Source organism: Misgurnus anguillicaudatus, chromosome 5 (assembly GCF_027580225.2).
Source record: "Misgurnus anguillicaudatus chromosome 5, ASM2758022v2, whole genome shotgun sequence".
Lineage (NCBI taxonomy): Eukaryota > Metazoa > Chordata > Actinopteri > Cypriniformes > Cobitidae > Misgurnus > Misgurnus anguillicaudatus.
In genome coordinates, this window is record NC_073341.2 from 16,028,607 (window position 1) to 16,051,143 (window position 22,537).

At 36.1% G+C, this 22,537-nt stretch overlaps 1 protein-coding gene across 1 annotated transcript; it reads right to left on the reverse strand.

The window, feature by feature from the left end:
• Positions 1-2,637: 2,637 nt before the first annotated feature.
• Positions 2,638-14,514, reverse strand: csf1b (colony stimulating factor 1b (macrophage)). The gene is made up of 9 exons (XM_055168557.2): positions 14,038-14,514; positions 12,936-13,049; positions 11,937-11,999; positions 11,422-11,592; positions 7,032-7,239; positions 6,809-6,945; positions 4,693-4,736; positions 4,526-4,566; positions 2,638-3,542 (listed from the first exon to the last, which is right to left on the reverse strand). The coding sequence occupies exons 1-9, from the start codon at positions 14,071-14,073 to the stop codon at positions 3,487-3,489; spliced, it is 870 nt and encodes a 289-aa protein (XP_055024532.1). The 5' UTR covers positions 14,074-14,514; the 3' UTR covers positions 2,638-3,486.
• Between the last annotated feature and the right edge of the window lie 8,023 nt (positions 14,515-22,537).

Below are 22,537 nucleotides of genomic sequence, written 5' to 3' on the forward strand. Positions count from 1 at the left end.
GCTGTTGCATTTAGATGTTTGGGGAAATTACTGTTTTGTAGTTGAGTAAAATACTCAGTCAAGGATAATGGAAGGGTTTTGTCTTGAACAATAACAAAAAAATATCACACTGTTTTTCCTGTTAAATAAAAGCTTTTACTTTCTACTAGCTAATCTATACCAGACGTTGTAAAATCTTCACCACATTTCCTTCTTTTCTTTGCTTTTGTTTTTAAGTTAGAGAATCTGTTATTGTTTAGAGTTAAGCTAACCTAACCAAAACAGTCATGAACAAAATACAAAAAAATGCTCAAAGGGTCTAAAAAATGATATCTGACATTGTTTCCCCTGTTTGTTTTTAATGTAAAGATATTATGCTAAACTGGCTGGATTTAGGGTTGGGTTTCATCTAAATCACTGTGAAAATATTATTTAGCAAGTGTTTAAAACACATTTGTTTGTGAAAATCTAAACTCATTTACTGTTTTCTACACTGTAAAAATCCCTTGTTGCACTTAAATCTTTAAGTTTAATCAACTTGAATTCACAATTAATTTAAACTTTTGAGGAGTTGCTATAAATTATAAAAAATAAAGTTGAAATAACTTAATTAAACTTAATTTTATAATTATAACTCCCTACTAGTCAAGAAAGTTTAAATTAATTGTAAATTCAAGTGGATTTTTTTTTACAGTGATAAAATCATGCATTCTGTGAAAATACAACCTTGATATCTTTAATATTGACTGAGTAAGGCTATGTCAAATCAATTTGAAATCAGTAATTTAAATCAAATTATGAAATGACAAAATCTCTTCACTGATTTGTTTTTTTTTAGCCTTACCGGAGTCATCATTTTCATATCAGTTAGTCACCTGGAGGAGGTGATAACCTTTTGTGCAATTTTTGGACTTGGCTTAGACAGAGATATGAGGGTGAATGTTATCTTTGAAACATTCTTAATAATTGTTTCCTGACAATTTTGCTTTATCACACTTCAGCACATTTAAAAGAATTTCATAAAGAATATCAAACCCAATCTTTTTCATATAGGGGCGGTTTCCTGGACAGGGATTATAGTCCTAGACTAAAATAAATGTAAGAGCTGTCCAAACTGAAAACAACTTGCACTGACATATCTTAAAATACATCAGTGCCCTTTGTTTGGGCTTAAAATACACCACACAAGTAATGTTTTTAGTAAGGCATGTTTGTTAAAGGAATAGTCAATTTTCTTAAAAGAAAAATCCAGATAATTTACTCACCACCATGTCATCCAAAATGTTGATGTCTTTCTTTGTTCAATCGAGAAGAAATTATGTTTTTTGAGAAAAACATTGCAGGATTTTTCTCATTTTAATGGACTTTAATAGACACCAACAATTAATACTTAACCCAACACTTAACAGTTTTTTTTTCAACGGAGTTTCAAAGGACTATAAACAATCCCAAGCAAGGCATAGGGGTCTTGTCTAGCAAAACGATTGTCATTTTTAAAGCACGACTTCTCGTCTAGATCCGGTCGTGATGCGCTAGCGTGACCCCGCGCAATACGTCATGACGTCAAGAGGTCACAGAGGACGAATGCGAAACTCCGCCCCAGTGTTTACAAGCGTCTTGAAAGAGGACCGTTCCTACATTGTTGTATGTCAACTGATACTAATTAATGTATTTGAAAGACGGCTGTAAAATGATATGAATTATCATAAAACATCATAAAGATGGTCGAAAAACCCATGCTTTATATTCCAAAAATTGTAAAGTCATACAATAGCTGTACGCAGACCAAAATTTACATTTTGTATGACATTTTCAGTATTATGTTATTTACTGATAACCTTGCACCCAAATGAACTGCATGTTTATGATCACTGAATCAGTTTGATTCATTAACAAATCGTTCAGATCAGTCTTGTGAACTGATTCGACTGATTTAATATCTTAACTAAAATAATAAATATTTCTACGTCTCTTCTTGATAATCCATAAACGTGAGTAAACATGAACTTCAAGTTCTAAGTTAAATTTATTATCCTTTAATGTCTGTTTTTTCCCCATAAAGCTATTGCATGGCTTTAAGAGACTTGGAATACAACACAAAAGTCATATAAACTTTTATGGTGGTTGTTATTCGTACAGATTGATGAAGGAAAGAGTTAGCAAGAAATGAAGGAAGGTATACATATAATGACAGAATTTCACAGTTTTTGGAAACTATTTAACTGTGAAATGTGCTTTCTATTTAAAAGCATGAAACAATCAAATATGCTGTCCACACGTGAACATTAGCAACATTTAACCTGAATTATAAAACAAACAGTAAAATAATCCTTTCTGTTTTAGTATTTATTGATGAAAACACTTCCAGTCTAGGTGAAATGTATTTTGCATTAGTGGATTGATGTACATATGCAATACTGACTAAATGACATTTTTCCAGAAGTTCAGATGTTCGTGAAAACATATATACATATTTACAATTTCCAAATAAGTGAGTGATTATGACATATCAGACATACATTGTAAATCGACATATATGAGCACTTTATGTGTGATTATCTGAGGAACTCATGTGGCGGAAGTGTAACGTTAAACAAAATAGGAGAAGGGAAAAGTGTTCACATTGATTTTGAATGTGGCACTACTGTTGGTGCCAGATGGTATTTTTCCCAGGATTTTTACACACAACAATGATTAAAGTGAAAACACCCAGCGAGCACGAGTTTTGTCAATGCAAATGCCTTTTTGATAAAGAATTTGGAGACGAGAAAAGCCAGATTGCTTTGAGCTGACAGAAAGACTACTGTAGCTATCTGTACAGCAGAAAAAGTTGGGTTTTACTTCAGTCGGCCAAGAACAGACAGTTGAACCTACAATAGAAACATCATCTTACTGGACAGTTGAAAATTAGAAACATGTATATCAATTTCTGCTAAGGGGCACACAGCCTTTAAGGTCATATTTTAGCAGCAACATCATGAATCAATGTGCCCAAATGTGTGGTTTAATAGTGTGCAGAATGTTTTCCCAGCACACTTTGAGATATCAATCAATCATTGTTTAAATGCCACCTCTTGAGCGGTGTTGCTGACCATGTGCATTCCTTCGCAGCAAACAATAGCCGTCATTTCACCGACTTGAAATAGTCCAGAGTATCCCACTACTAGCCAAAATAAACTTGAATTCAAAATCAAAAATAACTTGCAAGATGATATTCCATCATGTAAGCAAAAAAGCAAGGTCTTGAACTGGCTAAAGTTTAAAGTGGCCTTCACAGTCACTGGATCTGCATGAATGGAAATTATATTATCTTGTCAAAGGGGACTGGAATCTTGAGGGAATGTGACTCGGAGTAAAGGGATTATTCTTCTTACTGTATGATAAAGTGCTCAATAAGTGGATTTCCTTCCAGTTAATGCGAACCATTAGATGATGCAGTAGTGTTTTTTTGTAAGTGTAACACAGTCTGTTTGTTGTTTATGGTGTCCAAAAGAGGCATCGGTTCTGTTAGAGATTGGTGGAGAGGTGCGAGCCAAAGTTGCTTTGATGATTGGACATCTGACCTAAATGAAATATAAGATGTTAGCATTTGAACACACACATTCTTGTGTTTGCATGCTGAGCATGACCTATCTCACATGTGTGCACTGAAACCCTTAAAGAAATGCAGTTTTTGTGTTTGAGGCTCCTGCGGCAAGCATCCAAAAATGCAAGAAATCCGTATGAAAGACCACATATGTCTTCTGAAGTCATTCAATCACTTCATGTGAGAAAAATACTGAAATTTAAGCTGGTATTTGTAAACAAATCTTTATTTTTTAACAAACTGCAAAAAATAATAAACTATCTGTGTATAGAGTGCGCAATTTTTCCATTAAAATAAAATGGCACACTGTAAAAAGTGAAACTTTAACTGATAACACCTAAAAAAATATGTTTTTTTAACAAAATTTTTGTGAAAAGGCTTACATTTTTAGGTGTTACAGTGTATGACATGAGAGTAAACATAAAAAAAAAATTATAACGTAAATTCTTCCTTTAAGGTCCCAACCAGGTGCCAAAAACAATATCTGAAGTTATTCAAAATATTAAGTCATATACCCTAAAAACCCCCATTAAAATCATTGAACACATCCCACACATGTGCTAGTCAACTGCAGATTGAAAATCTTTGCTTAAGGATTGACAATTTAGGAGAAATGGAATAATACTAATTCTTCAGTGCTATAGGCGGAAAGGCATTGTGCTTTACTTTGGATTGTTAGTCCACTTTCTGAGTATGGAGCTTTCAACACCTCATGGATCAAAAACATACAGAAGTGCGAAACTGTCAGAGCCAAAACAGAAGCTGCGTTTGTGTTTTTAAAAGCTCTTGGGTCACGCAGTAACTCAACACCTGAGTCAACATAGTCTTTACGAAACTAAAAGTATAATTATTTAGAAAAGTAATGAAATTATTATTTATTGTAATACAGAAATGCTCTAACGTTTAATGTGTAGATGAAATCAAGCTCTTAAAAAACATAGGATTTTAGTAAATACTTACATTCTTGCTCCTGTGTATCAAAATTTTCAACAACTTGTAATCTATAAAAAAATATAATTTTTATGAACTAGTGGAACAATAATTAGGTCATGTGTGTAAAAAGAATGCAAAAACATATGTTAAAAATAGCATGCTTGTGAAGTATTTAAAATGTGAATCAAATTTACCCCCAGTCTGCGGATAAAGCTCTGTGAAGTTGATGTTGCAGTTTCTGTTGGAGAGGTAAGAATCGGAATAAAATGACATGCATGACTTAAAAAAAAACGTACACATACAATCTTTTTTTATAAATAAGCCACTAACAAATCTTGGTCCTAAAAAGTGTGCAGTGCTGTAGGTCTGCTGTAGGATTAGGAATCTCTGTACTATAAGCGTCTAATTTTAAGCCTTAAAGCAACACTATGTTGTTTTTTTACCTTTAAACAATGTCTCTAAACTTATTTCAGTGATATAACAACTTTTAACTGGACAAATTGTACTGTTGTTGCAACCTAAGCAGCCTCCTAGCTGCTACAAGCACACTCAAAGTGGCGGTGGAGGGTAGGAAACACAGCCCCGCCCCTCCCCCTGCCTGCAGAAGAGTGTCTGATACCAGGCATTGTTGCGCTTTTCAACCACATGGGGGAGCTGTAAGTCATTTTTACATGGAAACTACATAGTGTTGCTTTAAGATCTGATAAGTTCAATGTTCTTAATAAATTTCAAATTGAATTTTTATGCTGTGGCGGCTCGTGACTGCTCTTTCGAGGGGCACAAATTCAAAATATGTGTTCGGAGTGTCATGTGAACCATGTGCATCACGTGTTTAGTCAAAATAAGTGCCTGCTGCACACGCGTGAAAACCGTTTATGATAAAAGAGACGCTCATGTTCACAAAATACACGCAAGACACTCTCTTAAACTTTGATTACACATTATGCGAGTATCTGGCCAACGCGAGCGTCTCATTTATCATAAACCCTTTAGACGCGTCTGCAGCAGGCACTTATTTTGACAAGACACGTGATGAACACGGGTTCACTCGACGCGCAAACATATTTTGAAATGACGAACGACACACACATGACGGGCTACATACATGTTGTGACGAACTTTGCATCGAGCTCCTTCAAAAAAAGTAGTCACGGGCCTCCACTGTTTATATGGTTACTAAACAGATAAGGTAGTATCTTTATAAATATCTTATATAAATAAAGTTAAAATTCAAAGTGATATATGAGGCCCAACACTGTTCAAACTAAAAACCAGTATAAAAGAGTGAGTTATGGTGGCAATAGTACGAAACAATTTCATGACAATTCGTACTAATTCGTATGAATTAATACAACCAACTTTTAGTACGTTTAGCTTTCGTAAGTTAAGGCGGGGTATCATTATTGTTTTTCTCCTATTCATTTTGTATGAATTAGCCAATAGTATCACTCAGTTTGGTTGCTTTCTATGAAGAGGGACTTAGAAATTACCAATTTTAGTTTATTGAAAACTGAAGCCTGGGTGGTGATACCAAACACGTGAGTAAACACATCGTAGTGAATGCTTTTCAGTGAACCAGCTTAATCCTATTAAGAATCTACAATGGTCTGATTCATCTCGTCCGGACAACTGAAAGAGTCAAAATCAAAGCATGTGTAGGACTGTTGCATTTTTGTCAAAAAGACTTTAAGATGCAGTATGTGACTCTGCGAATGACTAAACATAGCATTTAAACACAACATATTCGTTTATTTTCTATTTGAGTTAAAATAAATTTAAGTAAGCTTTTAGTTAAGCTTATATGCTTTTTGTAAAATGTGTTACGCATGTGCACCGCAGTATATGCATAATACCATATACATCATTACAAATCAATACCAGACTGATGTGAAACATATAACGCTGGCTCAACATCTTTTTTTAACATCAAGCACTATGCTGAATAATGCCAAGCCTTTCAAAGAGTCTTTATATGCCAACAAAATTTGCACATTTGCAACTGCCCACTATAAATATATATATATATTGTCTGAAGCCAGTTTGATAGTGTGAACTCATTGCATTGTTAGACTTTATAAGGTAACCACATGCTAAAAAATGCTGGCTTATTTGTAATCCAAAATGCTGGGTTGTTTTAACCCATTGTTGGGACAAATATGAACATTTCTGGGTTATGTAACCCAAAAGTTGGGTTATAACCAAGCATTTTTTTAGAGTGCATGCTTAACATCATGTGCATTTAAACGTCTAAAATAAGTCTTGGACCTGAAGCAACATGCCCATATGGCACTTTATGGCGGGAAGGAATACCTTTCTCTTCAGGAGGCAGTAGACAGTGAGAAGGATGAAAAATCCGCCACAGATGGAGACCAGAATGAACCCCAGCCTGTAGAAATCATCGCTTACGGACCCCCGAGGAGCTTGTCTGGATAACCCCACCGCCGTCTCTTTCAAAGAAAAAGCATGTGGCTTTAATCAATGGTGTAGGGTTGCGGGTCCATATGTGTATGTATACCGTGTGTATGTGTTTCACCTGTGCCAGTGGTGAGCTGGGATACAGTAGAGGGCATAATGGAGCTGTACTCATGCATAATGCTGCCGTATTCGTGCCCGCAGGTCCAGTTTATAGATGTGTTGGAGGTTGTGATGAGATGCAGGTATAGAGACAGAACCTCCTCCACTCTTAAAAGCGCCTGGACAGGAGACTCTTTGTACTGCTTCTCAAATGCCACCGGGATCTCCTCCAGAGCGTGAGAACAAATTAAAAACAGAGACAGAGAAGAAAAAATATTGACAGACAGAGATCAAATGATTTATTTTTAGATCTTAAAGATTATTTGTTTCTCATTAAGATGTTTTACACTTTAAAGTAATTTACTGTCTGCTCGCATTAAATTAACTCTAAAATGACAGTCGCCTAATAAAAACGTGGGTGGTTGACTCACGGGGGCCCGAGATTTTTAGATCACATGGCCAAATGAATATGCTACTACTTGTAAGTACCCACTAGACCTGATCTCCTCAATAGGTCATCAAGTACATCATACAAAAAATATTATTGCCTATCTTGTTAAGTAGCTTTTTTGCAAATCAAAAGATTTTTGTTGCACACCATATTTGACGTTTCGGTATCGTATGAATTTGTGTTAAGTGAGTTATAGCTACAAAAATGTGCAAAAAGCTTACAAAAACATATGAAAGAGATCATGAACCAAATGTGTATGAATTCCAATAAGATTGTGTTGGAATAACGTGGCTATATATAGATATGTGTGTCACCGTTAATAAATCCCTAAAGCAGCTCCTATGGTATAAAAGAATAGCAAGTACGTTCAAAGCAGGTAGTGAGAGTTTACCTGCCTTTTTACATTAGACTTTTGAAAAAGTAAAAGCACTTTTACTCGAAGCCTGTTTCTCATGGGCGACTGATGTCTGACTCCAGCTGCCAGATGATCAAGATCTCAAGCTGAGTTTTAAGAAATATATTTTCAATAAAATGACTACAGATGTGCCAGGCCTGTTTGCAATTCAATTAGCATTGCTTTCCAGCATACAACAATGCTTAAAGGAGCTGTTTGTAATCTTTTTGACTGTGCTAAATTTAAAAAAATACTATAAAGTATAATCATAGATATTTATACACAACAAAAATACGCTGTTAAATGTACATGTAAATGTAAATGATCCTGCCCACTGCCAATTTACCCAATAGTAACGGCTCGGTTGCTAGTTTTTATGAATGCTTAAAGAAAGACCAACAGCGTTTTTCAATATTTTACTATGTTCTTACCTCATCATGAATTAAAACATATATTTTTTCAATGCGTGCACTTTTAATCTTTTTGCAGTGCTTCTTGAACGTGTTAGCATTTAGCCTGGCTCCATTCATTCCTATGGCTCCAAACAAAAGTTTTATTTTGTGCCACCACACTTACTCGTGTACCTACTCATGTAACAGTCTTTAAATATGGAAACATGGAAGTGTTTGGTGGCTTCTAAATTTATCCCTGTTTGGATCCTAAGGAATGAATGGGGCTAGGCTAAATGCTAACACATTCACGACGCGCTGTACAAAGATTAAAAGTGCACGCATTAATAACAAGATATGTATCAATTCATCTAAGTTGCGGTAAGAACATAAAATATTGAAAAACGGTGATGTCTTCCTTTAAAGGGAACATTTCCCAAGGCTTTTTTTAAAATGTCAAATAACTTTTTGGTGTCCCCAGAGTACATATTTGAAGTTTTAGCTCAAAATACCATATACATAATTTATTGCCACTATTGTAGGTGTGAGCAAAAATGTCGTTTAAGGGTGTGTCGTTATAAATGCAAATTAGCTGATCTCTTCACTTAATGCCAGTGCTGTTGTTGGATAGTGCAGATTAAGGGGCGGTATTATCGCGTTTTGACATCACAAGTGGAGTCAAATTTTAATTACCTATTTTTTCACATGCTTGTAGAGAATGGTTTAACAAAACTGGGTTGATCTTTTTCACATTTTCTAGGTTGATAAAAGCACTGGGGACCCAATTATAGCACTTACACAAAAGTAAAATTTTCATGATATGTCCCCTTTAAGAGTGTAATGACCAGATAACTTGGACCTGCATGCAATCAGCTATCAGGTTTTTATGTTATATCTCCTTTAAATAAGACTGTAATGGACCATAAATGTGACCTCTGGTGGATGAAACCTACAAAATGAGCCACAGATTAAGTTATAAAAATCCACACAAGCGGGTTTGTAATTTCCAGACAACAAAAAATACTGCAAACGTAAAACTGAGCAGATAAACTTAGATATTCCATTATCAGTTCCTGATCTGCTCCTGTCTGGCAACTCAAGAGGGGGCAAGGATAAAACATCTCCAATATTTAGACTGTGGTACCAAGTTCAGTCGCTATATGTCAGTGTTACAGACAGGTCCTTTAAAGACAAACATGTAAACATGTCTTAATATGCATGTTTAGCCTCACAATATTGCAAGCACTTGATTTGTTGGATTTGTTGGAGGTCTGTCGCTTTAAAGGTGACAGCGGAAAAGTACAGATTTGATCAGACTGATCTCATGGGAAGTTGTGTTATAGTCAAATTCAGTTAAATTATTTTCGTCCATGGCACAACTTTCTTTTTCATGTGTATTGTTTTTTTTTTTTTTTCTTACCATTGTCGCTTGGGGTTGGGGTTAGAATCACTTTTTGTTAAATTTGTAGACATCCTAACCCAAACCCCAACTCTAACTCAAACTCCAAGCGACAATGATTTAAAAATAGGAAAAACAATGAGAAAAATATAGCTGCAAGCAGCGAAACCCCACATTTTAGACAAACGGGGGCGCTAGTGAGCCACTAAATAGACACGCCTTAGTCTGACCTGTTTGTCTACAATTAACAGTCGACAACTCTGATGTGTGTGCCAAATTTGAAGTTAATCTAAGCACGCCTAGAACCTTAAAAATGCCTGAAATAAGTTTGACACGTTGCCATGGGAACAGCGTTCGAGATATCAAATATTCCTTCGCAATTTAGCATCTACAATGTCTCACCATCATGTTGACCACGTTTGTTGCCAATCGCATGAATCCTATAGGAGAAGTATTTAAAAGTTCACAGCATGTTACTGTCAGTCTTAAATATGTGTAAAAATTAAAGTAAAGTTTGACACGTTGCCATGGGAACAGCATTCGAGAAATCAAAAATCCCTTCGCAATTTATCATCTATCCTGTCTCGGGATCATGTTGACCACTTCTGGAGTCAATCACATTATTTTCTTAGGAAGAGTATTTAAAAGTTCTCTGCATGCAACTGAAAGGCTTAAATATGCCTTTAAAATGAAAGTAAAATTTGACTCGTTGACATGGGAACAGAGTTCAAGATATCAAAAATCTCTTTGCAATTTATCATCTACAATGTCTCGGCATCATGTTGACCAATCGCATGAAAATCCTAGAAGGAGAATTTAAAAGAACATCACATGGAATTGTCAAAAAAACCACCTTTGTGAATGACACACTTCCTGGCGCCTGGTGGTGGCGCTATACCCGAAGTTCACAATAGGCACATCGATGCGATTGGAATCTTCAGACGAACAAACACCCCGCATGGCATCACAATAAGACATTTTTTACCTTAGATATTAGACACTTCCTATTTCTCTAATTTCGCCATGAATTTGTTGCCTCGCCATGGCAGCACCGTTCAAGATATCAAAAATCCTTTCGCAATTTAGCAAGTACAATGTCTCGGCATTATGATCACCACGTTTGGTGTCATTTGTATGAATCCCCTAGGAGGAGTATTTAAAAGTTCACTGCATGCATTTTTAAACAATCCAAAATGGCCGACTTCCTGTTGGGCGGAGCTAATAGGTTTGAGTGCGAAAGTTGTTCAGGTCGGTGAGATCAATATGCGTACCAACTTTTGCACATGTGCGTACATGTTTGCCCGATCTGTGCACCAATGGGTTTTTTTGCATTACAGGGGCGCTACAGAGCTCCCTTGCCACGCCCATGTTCCAGCCTTTGCCCGATCGCAATGACAGACGACTTTTCCTTGAGATCATGTTGGATTTGATATAGTGCATAAACCAATCTGAGTGATGTTTCTGGAAAAACTTGATCATAGAGGAGATCAGTTTTTGCCTTTTATATCATAATACAGTGATCCATTGAAAGCAAAATATTTTAGTTATGAAATCTGGGCACTTAAAATCTGTATATCTTTAAAAAAAAAAAATCTGTATATATTGATTCACATCATAAATTCATATGAACTAGCCATCTCATATACTTAATACGAATTCCTCTCAGGATCCTTACTAAAAAAATTACTTGAATTTTTTAATTTTGTCCACATGATCAAAATATACAAGTGTGACTTAATGTTATGCATCGATCACATACTCAAAGTGTGCACACACCTCCAGTTCCTCATTTAGTGAAGGTATACAGTGATGGGAGTAGATGTTCAGAATAAGGTTTTGGATGGAAACCACTGCCAGAGCACTTCCTGATCCTTGCATGTATGTGAAGTGGACATTTAATAGTTCAAGAGCCCTCGGCAGCGAGGCTTTCACATAGCACACCACACTCTGAAAAACACACAAATACGACCGAAAAGAAACTAAATCAGGTTTTGAAGTAAAAGAAATCTGCTTCAGACAGTTTGAGACCCTAAAGCGAAGTCTGAAAAAATTTATGTTAAACCAGGAATTCAAACATCAAGCCACAAAGAAAAATTAAGCCTTGTGTCATTTCACATAATTCAAAGCATGGCTGCAACATTTCCAAGGACAGATTTCTACCAGAAGACATGCGTTTCAAAAAGCCATGACGGAGACTTTTACAGGGGAAATCTATTTTTAAAACCTTCATTTTAAAATGCAACATGTCATTGTATAGAGACTATTTAAATAAAGTTTAATGGCATACTTACCAAGTGTTTTCTCTCAATGAACGTATATGCGATTGAACAGCTGGTCCGCAGCTGGTTATTGATCTGAAGATTAATAAAACATTAGATGAAAAGTTAGAAGGCATCAGACCTCTTGTATCCAAAACACATCAAAGTCAATGGAAATCTGTGGTTGTGGTTTGGAATGTGCTAGCTGGTTTCTTTTTGGTCCAAGCTGGTCCACCTTGAGAGGTTATGACCAAGTTCTTCAAGGTCCAAGATATTCTACATGCTTGGACCAGCTACAGAACACTCATTTAAATAAAAGGTTTATTGCCATGCTGTATGGTTCCATAAAGAACCTGTAACATCCACAGAAACTTTCAGTTGAACAAAATGGTTCTTTTAAGAACCTATGACTGAAAGGTTCTTTGGTTAACCAAAAATGGTTCTTTTATGGCATCGCTGCTGAGAATCCTTTATTTTTAAAGGAGACATTTCACAAGACTTTTTAAAGAAGGTAAATCTTTGGTGTCCCCAGAGTACATATTTGAAGTTTTAGCTTAAAATACAATATAGATCACTTATCATAACATGTTAAAATGTTATTTGTAGGTTGTGAGCAAATGTGTGCCGTTTTTGGGTGTGTCCTTTAAAATGCAAATTAGCTAATGAAATGCAAACACTAATCACTGCATCATTACTGCACTGAATAAGATTAAGGGGTGGTATTATCCCCTTCTGACATCACAAAGGGAGCCAAATTTCAATAACCTATTTTTTTACATGCTTGCAGAGAATGATTTACCAAAACTAAGTTACCGGGTTGTATTTATCACATTTTCTAGCTTGATAGAAGCATTGGGGATATAGCACTTAAACAAAAGCAGAATTTTCATGATATGTCCCCTTTAAGAGTGTAATGACCAGCAAACTTGGACCTGCAACCAGCTACCATGTTCACAAACTTAGCTTACTGAAATCATAGGATGAGTCTGTTAAGGTTGTAACTTCATTAATGGGTTCGATCTGTTTCCTCACCATGTGTTTCAGTTGAAGGATGTGGTCCGTGGTTATGGCATGCTTGCAAGGACCAGGGATGTCCATCATAGAAAAATGAACACACAGCAGCATAAGAGCACAAACAATCTTTCCCTGGTGACAGAAATGAGAAAAAAACACACACATAGTAATATAGTACCATATGTTACTATAAATATTGACATATAGGCTACTGTATATTGGCCTGTTTAGCTTTATCACGCGATTGGGAAGGTTTTTGCAGGTTGGACTCAATTCTGGAAAACCAGTATGAGGAATTACATTTTTTTTCACCAGGTATGTCACTGGCAAACCTCCACACAGACCTGCTGTTTTTATATTATGCATCTGGTCTATGCCCTACCCTCATATTTGAGATAAACATCAGAACAAATCATCTGCAACATATCAGTTCTGGGTTTAATTACACAACCAGCACAATATACATTTGTATATTTTGTGTTATTAAAGGATTTTATTAATTATTTGGGTTTAATAAAATCTTGGTGGTATTAAATGAAACTTTCTGTTATTCTGCAGAAAGTGATTTTTTATTACATGTTATTGACTGTATTGAGATTATTATTATTATTATTATTATTAATATTTAGTGAAGGCCATGTAAAAAAAAAAATATATATATATATATATATATATATATATATATATATATATATATATATATATATATATATATATATATAATGCATTATAGCATATTTCATTGTTCTCATTAAAGACTATAATACTAAAACATGCTTTATTTAATTTATTGAGATTTAAATTAATATGAACCACATGTCTCACCATCTTACATGGAAATGGGCCTTACAGAGAAAAAATATATTTTTGATAGTGTTACATATAGAATCTGCAATAAGAATAACAATAAAAAGTCATTGAAGGCATGTCATGATATTTCTGGGGCAGAAAAATGAAACAAGCTCAATCACTCCAAAATAATCTCAACATTTCAATTAAATACCATATAATACATTTTAGAGCTCATTTTCAGGATCAAGGTAATAACAGAGCCCCTTACCTCACTAAACAAAAACCCTATAGGGAAAGTTTCAGTGAAGACCATTTTTGATAAGCCTACCTTGGTTTTATAGTGAAGAGACGTGGTGTTGGTCATCTGGCTCACAGATCCAGCAGGAGAAGATTATAATCCTCAATTAGTCGCATTTGAGCAGATCAATAGTGTACAGAGTTAAGGTTGAAAGCTCATAACTAAATTAATCAACTGTCTAAGTAAAACAGCTCGAACCCCGAAATTGAAATTCCTGTGCACATTCTTGTTTCAAGGGACCTAATGATTAAACAACCCCTGTCTACTGAAGTTTCTCACAGGATCTCTCTCCACCCCTCCTCGTCTTTTTCATTAAATTCTTCTCCGCCTTTTTAAGCCCACACCTCTCTCTTCCTCACTTGCTGTTATGTTCGCTTGTTTCATAAGAGTGTTTTTCAATTGAAATACCTGGCATGCCTAGATATTTTACATGATTAAATTGTTTGTTTCCGGCATCACCATCTTTCTGCATGTCGCACACAAAGCTACTACTGTATTGTCATCTGACCCTCACAGCTATCAATCTACAGCTATCATTTACTTATTTGTGAGCACATGGTTTTTAAATAATTTTTATTTAATTATTAATATATGTGGGTTGTTGAAAACTGGAACCTGTCACATATACTCATAAGACAAAAAATCCTGGTTTGACCTGAATGACCTTCATATTTTTTGAGGTTCTCAGTGTTCCTGGCAGTGATCCATACCTTCAGAAGCATGCTGGGAGACATCTTGACATAAAAACTGTTAGAGAAAAGTCAGAGTTTTTTTTTAAGAGAGAAAAGAAGGATTGTGTTCCCCAAATGCTTGAACATGTTCAAAGATCAAGGTGTGAATCATAAATCACATACAAATCACATTGAAGGGGAACAGCATGCATACAGAAATTTTTGCTGTAAATCTAAAATAAAAATATTAGGGATGCACCGATTTTTTAAGGATCGAGTACGAGTACCAATATTTTTCCCTGGTACCCGCCGATACCGATGCTTGTTGTACTGTTTTTTTTTTGATGTGGCTAACAAAGAACAACACAATGAAACTAACTCGTATTATGAAAAAACAAATCATTCTTATGTGCTTATCATCACAAAATTTCAAAGCCAAAATTTCACATTTTTCCAATAACCTCCAAAGGGCAAAACCAAGGACGTAATGCATGTAATTTTTACCTGCCTGTCACAAAGCTGTCAAAGTGCTAAAGAAATCATAGACAACAAGACAACCAAATTTGTCATAAAGTGTCATAAAGTATGTCACGCAGGGGCGGACTGGCCATCTGGCAGACCGGGAAGTTTCCCGGTGGGCCGACGTACATTTTGGGCCGATCCATCTCATACTATCTTTAGTCTGAGCAGCCCAGTTAGCGTCTTTTTTTTCTAAACAGACCGGCCCACTGACATTTAAGCAGCAGCCCATTGGTTATTTTCTTTTAAACGATATTACGCTGGCCCAATGACTGACCAGCCCAGTCATCGTCCTTTTTTTCCCAGCTAGACCGGCCCACTCAGCAGCAGCCCATTGGTTATTTTTTTTGAATGACATTAAGCTGGCCCAATCACCGCTTTGGTCTCTGTGCAAGCGAGCGTGCATCGTCGGTCAGTTCACATGTCAAAACAGAGAGAGAGAGATGAATAAAAATGCAAGGGAGGTGCAGAAAAACGGCGCGACAAAAAGAAACAGGCTCTTCAGGCAGACGCCGAAAAACATGTTAAAATAACACAAATGTCGATCTTCAACTCGCGTCACTGGTGATGATGATGATGGCGGTGGTGGTGGCACTGGCAGCACCAGCACGCAAAGTGTCAGAGAGACGAGGGAGAAGTGGGTGTAGTCCCTGCGGTAAGCAGAACTGCTTTCAAAACACAGGTTTAGATTGATACCCCATGATAAACACAAAATTATCACAAAAACACAAAATTATGGTGACAAAGCTGCAATAAAATAGTTTCAAAACGTATCATTTCTCTTCAAGCACAATCAAACAATCCAGGAGATCTGCTTACAGACAAAAATATATGTTTATTGTATATAACAACACACTTGACAGATAATGTAAAAAATATCTTACTGTAATCACACTAGTTTAGTTCAGTGAATGTAGTGAATACTTTCCTGTAAGTACTGCAAGTAATAATCAGTTTTCAATATTACTGTAAGCAGCACTTGTATTCTGTAAAAAGTCGCCAATTCAATTGCAAATTTTGCCAATTGCATGAAGCTTGTTTTAGGATTCATAAGTGTGGATTACTAAACTAAACTAAACTAGACTAGACTAAACTAAACTAGACTAAACTAAACTAAACTAAACTAAACTAAACTAAACTAAACTAAACTAAACTAAACTAAACTAAACTAAACTAAACTAAACTAAACTAAACTAAACTAACAAATAACACGTTCTAGAAGTGTTTGTTGTGTCAACTCTCGCTCTTTTCTACCTGCTATTAATTGGGTTTAGTGCTTTTATGGAATTGGAGTTGCTATTGCTATACATATTTAAAGGCATGCAAAGATGGGTGATATTTGTAATTATACACTGCAAAAAAAAATTTTAAGAAAAAAAAATTCTTAGTATTTTTGTCTTGTTGTTAGTAAAATATCTAAAAATTCTTAAAATAAGATGTTTTTTCTTGATGAGCAAAATGACCCAATGGGGTAAGCAAATTTTTCTTGAATTTTTCTTGCATTTAGTGTTTCAGAAAAATGTTCAAGATTTTTTGCTTACCCCATTGGCAGATTTTTTTGCTTATTTTATGCACAAAACCACCTAAATTTAATATTTTTGGTCTAAAAAACTAGACTTATTTTCTTGGGTCATTTATTCCATCAAGAAAAAGCATCTTAATTTTAAGAATTTTTAGATATTTTTACTGAAAACAAGACAAAAAAAACTAAGAAAATTTTTTCTTGAAAATAATTTTTTGCCGTGTATGTTGTGTGGGCCGATTTGGGTCAAAATGCCAGGGCCGAATTTTTGTCCCAGTCCAGCCCTGATGTCACGTGAGGTATCTGTCTTTCGGGGAATTTTAACGAGTACGAGTACAAGTACATGAGCTTGGTATCAGCCCGATACTGAAGAAAAAAAAGAGGGGTCACTAGAAGAAATCATACAATAACAGGTCAAAAGTCCTATGGCTTCATTAGCTGGGACTTCACAACGAGAATAGAGGGTATGCATTGACGTCACTTTTCTACGTCACCATGTCGGAACTCACCCTGTTGAGTGGCAAACGTTCAACAAAATGGCTGGTTTTCATAGCGCCTGCTGGGAAAATGCCAGTAAAACTTGTATGTATAAAATGTAATAGAGTAAAAATTATGATAATATGCTTTGGAATTTATGTTTTCCAAAGAAAAACACAGATAAAATAGAAATACTTGAAAAAATACTTTTAAGTAGAAAGTAAAACCTCTGCTTGATAGTGACAGCAACTTGTCAACCCACCTGTGGTCTGTGAACGTTGGCATGAACGATCAATTTACATGGGAAAAACGCATCTAAGTGGGAAAAAGCTGTTGTGCGATAGATTGTACTAACAGATTAAAAAGAATTCTGAGCTATTGTTTTACAGACTGCCAAAAAACACCAAAAGGAGAAGTAAATAGATTGTTCATGCCAACGTCCACAGACCACAGGTCTTGTGATAATATGCTTGGAAATGTATGTATTCCAAAGAAAATATGGATAAAATACAAATACTTAAAAAAATAAATTTAAGTAAAATAAAACCTTTGCTTGATAGTGACCCTAGCAACTGATCAACCCACCTGCAGTCTGTGGACGTTGGCATGAACAATCTATTTACTTCTCCTTTCGGTGTTTTTTGGCAGTCTGTAAAACTATAGCTCCGAATTCTTGTTAATCTGTTAGTACAGTCTATCGCAAAACAGCTTTTTCCCATTTAGAGGCGTTTCCCCGTGTTTTTGCTGATTTCACACTGTACACTACTGCTGCCGCTCTGTCTTTTGCCACTCAGTGGGCGTAACCGCAGGCACTTTCGGCGAAGGTAACGTCACGTGCATACCCTCTATTTTCAGCTGCGATGTCCGTGGTGCTGAACTCAAGCGCATCAGGCGTTAGATCACCCGCACCTCATCAGCTCTGCTTATTTGCAACCCTGAACTAATTTGTGCTGCTCTTATGCCGCCATTATTGGCCATTATGGAAATCAGCCGTTGCACCTGTGTTATTTAATTTGCGTCTTTTTAGTAGAGAACCTGCAGAAATTACCAGTCCCATCTGTGCTTTTTGTAATTGTGCTCCTGTGAAAATTTGCCCTGGGGTGCGTTTCCCAAAAGCATCGACAACCAACTACTGTCATAAGTTACGTCGTTACTGACGAAGGTCAAGGATTTGGTGTTTCCCGAAACCATAGTTCAAACGAACATTCGCAAGTTGCATCGCAAACTTGTGTGGTTTGAACGACAGCTCTTCACCTGCCTGCTGGGTGTTGTTAGAAAATCGTTCCTTGTTATTAGTAGACTTACATTGATTATGTTTTTGAACAAAATAAGCAAAAAACATGTAGTACATTCTATATCTATCATTCAAATTTCATTTTACATCTTTAAGTTTGTAACCAGAATTAAAACGCTGCATTTGAAACTGTGCATGTGTGTAGTCCTACGAGCTTTAAGACCCTGGGGGATTCCTGGGAGAAGTGACGTAAGAGGGAACTTGTGCATGAATTAAATATCTTGAAAAAAAACAACAGATAACTAAATCACAATGACAAAATCAGTCTTCCGATGCAATATATGTTATTTACAGTAATAATTTAACATTAATCGATTTGCACAGATTAATTAGTTGATGATGTTACGTGGGAGGTGAAGTACTATGTTGTTAAACCAACATGGTTCAAACGACGAATGTGCAACAAAGTTACTATGCTTTTGGGAAACAAGGTAGTTAGTCCCTGTTCCAAATGGTGCACTTCATGTGGACTTTCGGTCTTGTGGTCTTGAATTGCACATGCTCGCTTAGTCTACGAGTCCGTAGGGTGTCCTATCTGTTGTTTTTACACTCCAAAGTGTGCTCATCAGCGCCCCCTTTGCTCCCTTGATGCGATCTTCGGCAGTCTTCAGGCTTTGCGCACTTTACCAACCCAGAAGTCCTTGCGAAAGAGCAATCAGACCAATCAGACAACAGAAGGGAAGAGTTCACACTGATGGGCAACTTCTCTTCCTATTTCCAGCGTGGCGCTTGAGTCTGTCCCAAAATACGACTACGGTGCGCCCTTTTGGCATCAAGGGTCCCTAAGGTCTGCACTACATGATGTCAAGTGTGGACTCTGAGGAGGTCCACACGTCCGGAGTGTGCCATTTGGGACAAGGCCTTCGTTTCTCCAACTATGGATCGTACTATGTTGGTTCAGCAGCGAGTCGTTCGGGAAACGCACCCATATTTAGTAAATCTGGTCCTAAATCAGGCTTGTGCACAATTCAGAATTTCAGAATTGGCCTCCATTCAATTCATGAATTGGAATTGAATTGACTCCGCCCTACAGGAAGTTGAATTGGAATTGGAATTGGAATGACAGGAAGTGGAATTAAATTCATGGTAATTCAAAGAAATTCCACAAACAAAGCAGAAAGAATCTCACATACATTCAGTGTTAGGAAAGTTACTTTGGAAAATTGTTTGGAAACCATTTTAAATACTTGGTTAAAGTAAAACATTCTGGGAAATGAAGTCATGTTCCATCGTGTTCCACAAAATTACAATTACAAAAAATCAAACTTAATTATTTTTTGAACATTAATTGCTGGGGGGAAACATTTTCTGTTAATGTAATCTGTACAAGTAGTTCAAACTAATATAATTTATAGATTATGTAATGCAATCATATCTGACATATACTGAAAGCTTCATTTTTAACACTTTACTTACTGTATAATATGTATATGAATTTCTTTGAATTTCTATTGAATTGCAATTCTGCTTTCTTTAATTCAAATTCGAATTGTAATTCTAGATCCTGTTTTTGACATCAATTCAAATTCAAGAATTAAATTGGAATTTAGGAGTCATTCTCAATTCAATTCTGAATTGTGCACAAGCCTGTCCTAAATGTTTAACTAGTTCTGAGTTGTCACAGGCATGGTACCTTTTAAAAAGGTCCTAATATGTACCATTTAGGTACAGATTTGTAACTTTGAGGTACCCGTTATATTCCTCAAAGGTACCAATGTGTGCATTTGAGGTACCAATATGTATCTTTTAGCTACAAAAGTGTACTTTTTAAGGTACTGCCCCAGTGACAACTACCTTCTTGTACCTTTTTCTACAAGAGTCTACAAAACGCAGGTATACTGTCAGGTATAAGGTCCAAAAATGGTCCCTATAGCTGTCACTGGGGCAATACCCTTTCAAAAGTAACAGCTTAATTTGCACCTAAAGAGTTCATATTAGTAACTCAGAAATACATGTAACCTACAATAAACAAATACGATATCAATAACTGATGAGATATCTTAAACCAAACCCAGTAAAGACTGACTGTGGGGTTAGATCTGTATCCAGTCCTTTTCTTTTGTCAACTATATTGCAAATTTCCTTGTTGGACATTGTTTAATAAGAGAACAGCTGTTGAGATTCAAAGTGAAGATGATCGTCAAAAGTCGGATGGGGGATAGCTGTGTGTAAATGATGGGGGTGGGGGTTGAGGTCAAAGGCTTCCAAGCAGGGTTTCATACCCCTGGGTTGATTTCCTGGATAACCCCGCTTCTAAATTATGAGTGTGAAACGATCCTTAACCAAGGGTTAAAATCGGGGTTTAGAATGAAGATCACCCATGGGTTAAGCATAGTGTAAAAACCCCTTTTGTGACAAAAACAACAGAGAAATGGTCCTGCTCTTATTGCGTATTTTAAAGCATTCTTCATTTCATGGTTTCTTTATTTGATATAAATTATTTATCTGATGTTTTTCGAAATAATACTTTCATAAAGACAAATTCACACAAATGACATATACATTAGTATGAGTATTGAGCTAAATATGAACTTGGTTAGCATGCTTGAGATCATTTTGTTTTTGACTAAACTAATGAAATATGTTTGAGACCAACATTTCTTTTAATTAGTTTGGCAAATCTGTGCAGAGTATGTGACATCTGAGATCTTCCATAATTCAAGATGTGACACATGTGGGATTATTGGGGTACTTTTTTTGTAAAGACGAATCTGAGAAGCAGGCTTAAGCAAAAGTTTTCATTTGCTTTCGTTCAGCTCCTGATGCATAGATGTATAAAGCAGTAATATCCTCTATCATTCATCAATGTACCAAGGGATTTTAAGTGTGATCGAAATGTTTTAAGTAACATTCTGACAATGTAAATATAGCATGTGTCTCATGCCATCACGCAATGAGCACAATGTGAATTGTTATTTTCCTGAAATGTGTCTGGAGAGCCCCTGCACTTACTGTAGGTCACGTGTACTAAAAAGCAAAACTTTCGTTTTCTTCTGTGATGATTAAATAAGGGTATGAGAGGGCCACCAGACCTCAGATGAGTCTTTGTTTTGACCTTTAGCTTTGTTTTCTTGGATGGATGAGCACAGAAACAATTGCAGGATTTTGTGGATGCACGCTCAGTGTAAATTCCTTGTCTGCTCAGTGACACTGGGGCAAATTTTACTGAATTTCCTTTAAGCAGAACTTATCTTTATTGTTTTTGCGTGTGTTTGCTTTTGTGTTACTCATATTAATAGTTTGTCAAAGCAAATAAGTTATCTGTCAGTTGCTTAGATAACCAAAATCTTCATCAGAAATAAATTTCTATCTAGTTTCAATATTATATGAAAATGCACAATGTGATCTACAGTACAATGTGAGACACCTTTAACCTCAGAAAAATATCACACATGATGTTTTAGACCAAATGAAAAGGCTTAATAACAATAAATAAGACGTACATTATATAACATTTAACCTAACAACCCTAACAACGCCTAGTAATCATCCTAACCCTGCTGAAAAAAACAATAAAACCATTACAGAAAATTCTAATGGTTTCCATTAAAATACCAATAGGAACCATTAGCTTTTACCATTAAAACCACTACACTGTAGTGGGTTTTGGGGCCATATTCCATTAGAACCAATACATATTATCCGACCGCAAGACCGCTGAAGAATGCATATTGAGAAACAACCTGTGTGTAGTTCTGTGTATCCTGACGCGTACCCCGCCAAAAATTTTACAACTCATCCGTTCTATGCGGACCGCAAGCACTGTGATTGATCCACTAAAACACCTCCCGTCAGGTAAAAAAAGCCTGCGTCGGATTTCTTTATTGTCACGGCTAGTCCGTGTCATGTTTTGTGTATTGCACTGATCCGTCTCACCTGGACACTCATTGACTCATTACGCCAATACACTACACCTGTCTTATGTTTAATTGTCTTTGTATTTATATGCCTTGTTTCTGTCACACCGGTTGCCGGATTATTGTCATTACCCTGTCTGTTCCCTGTGTTGGATGTTCCTGTTTTCCTGTGTTCCTGTATTCACCATGT

Bases quoted from the DNA above. Each gene is read 5' to 3' on its own strand.
- csf1b (XM_055168557.2), bottom strand. From the start codon at position 14,073: ATGACCAACACCACGTCTCTTCACTATAAAACCAAG. The intron at 13,050-14,037 runs GTAGGCTTATCA...TTCTGTCACCAG, and splicing joins CTCTTCACTATAAAACCAAG to GGAAAGATTGTTTGTGCTCT. The intron at 11,593-11,936 runs GTAAGTATGCCA...TGTGTTTTTCAG, and splicing joins TCATTGAGAGAAAACACTTG to AGTGTGGTGTGCTATGTGAA.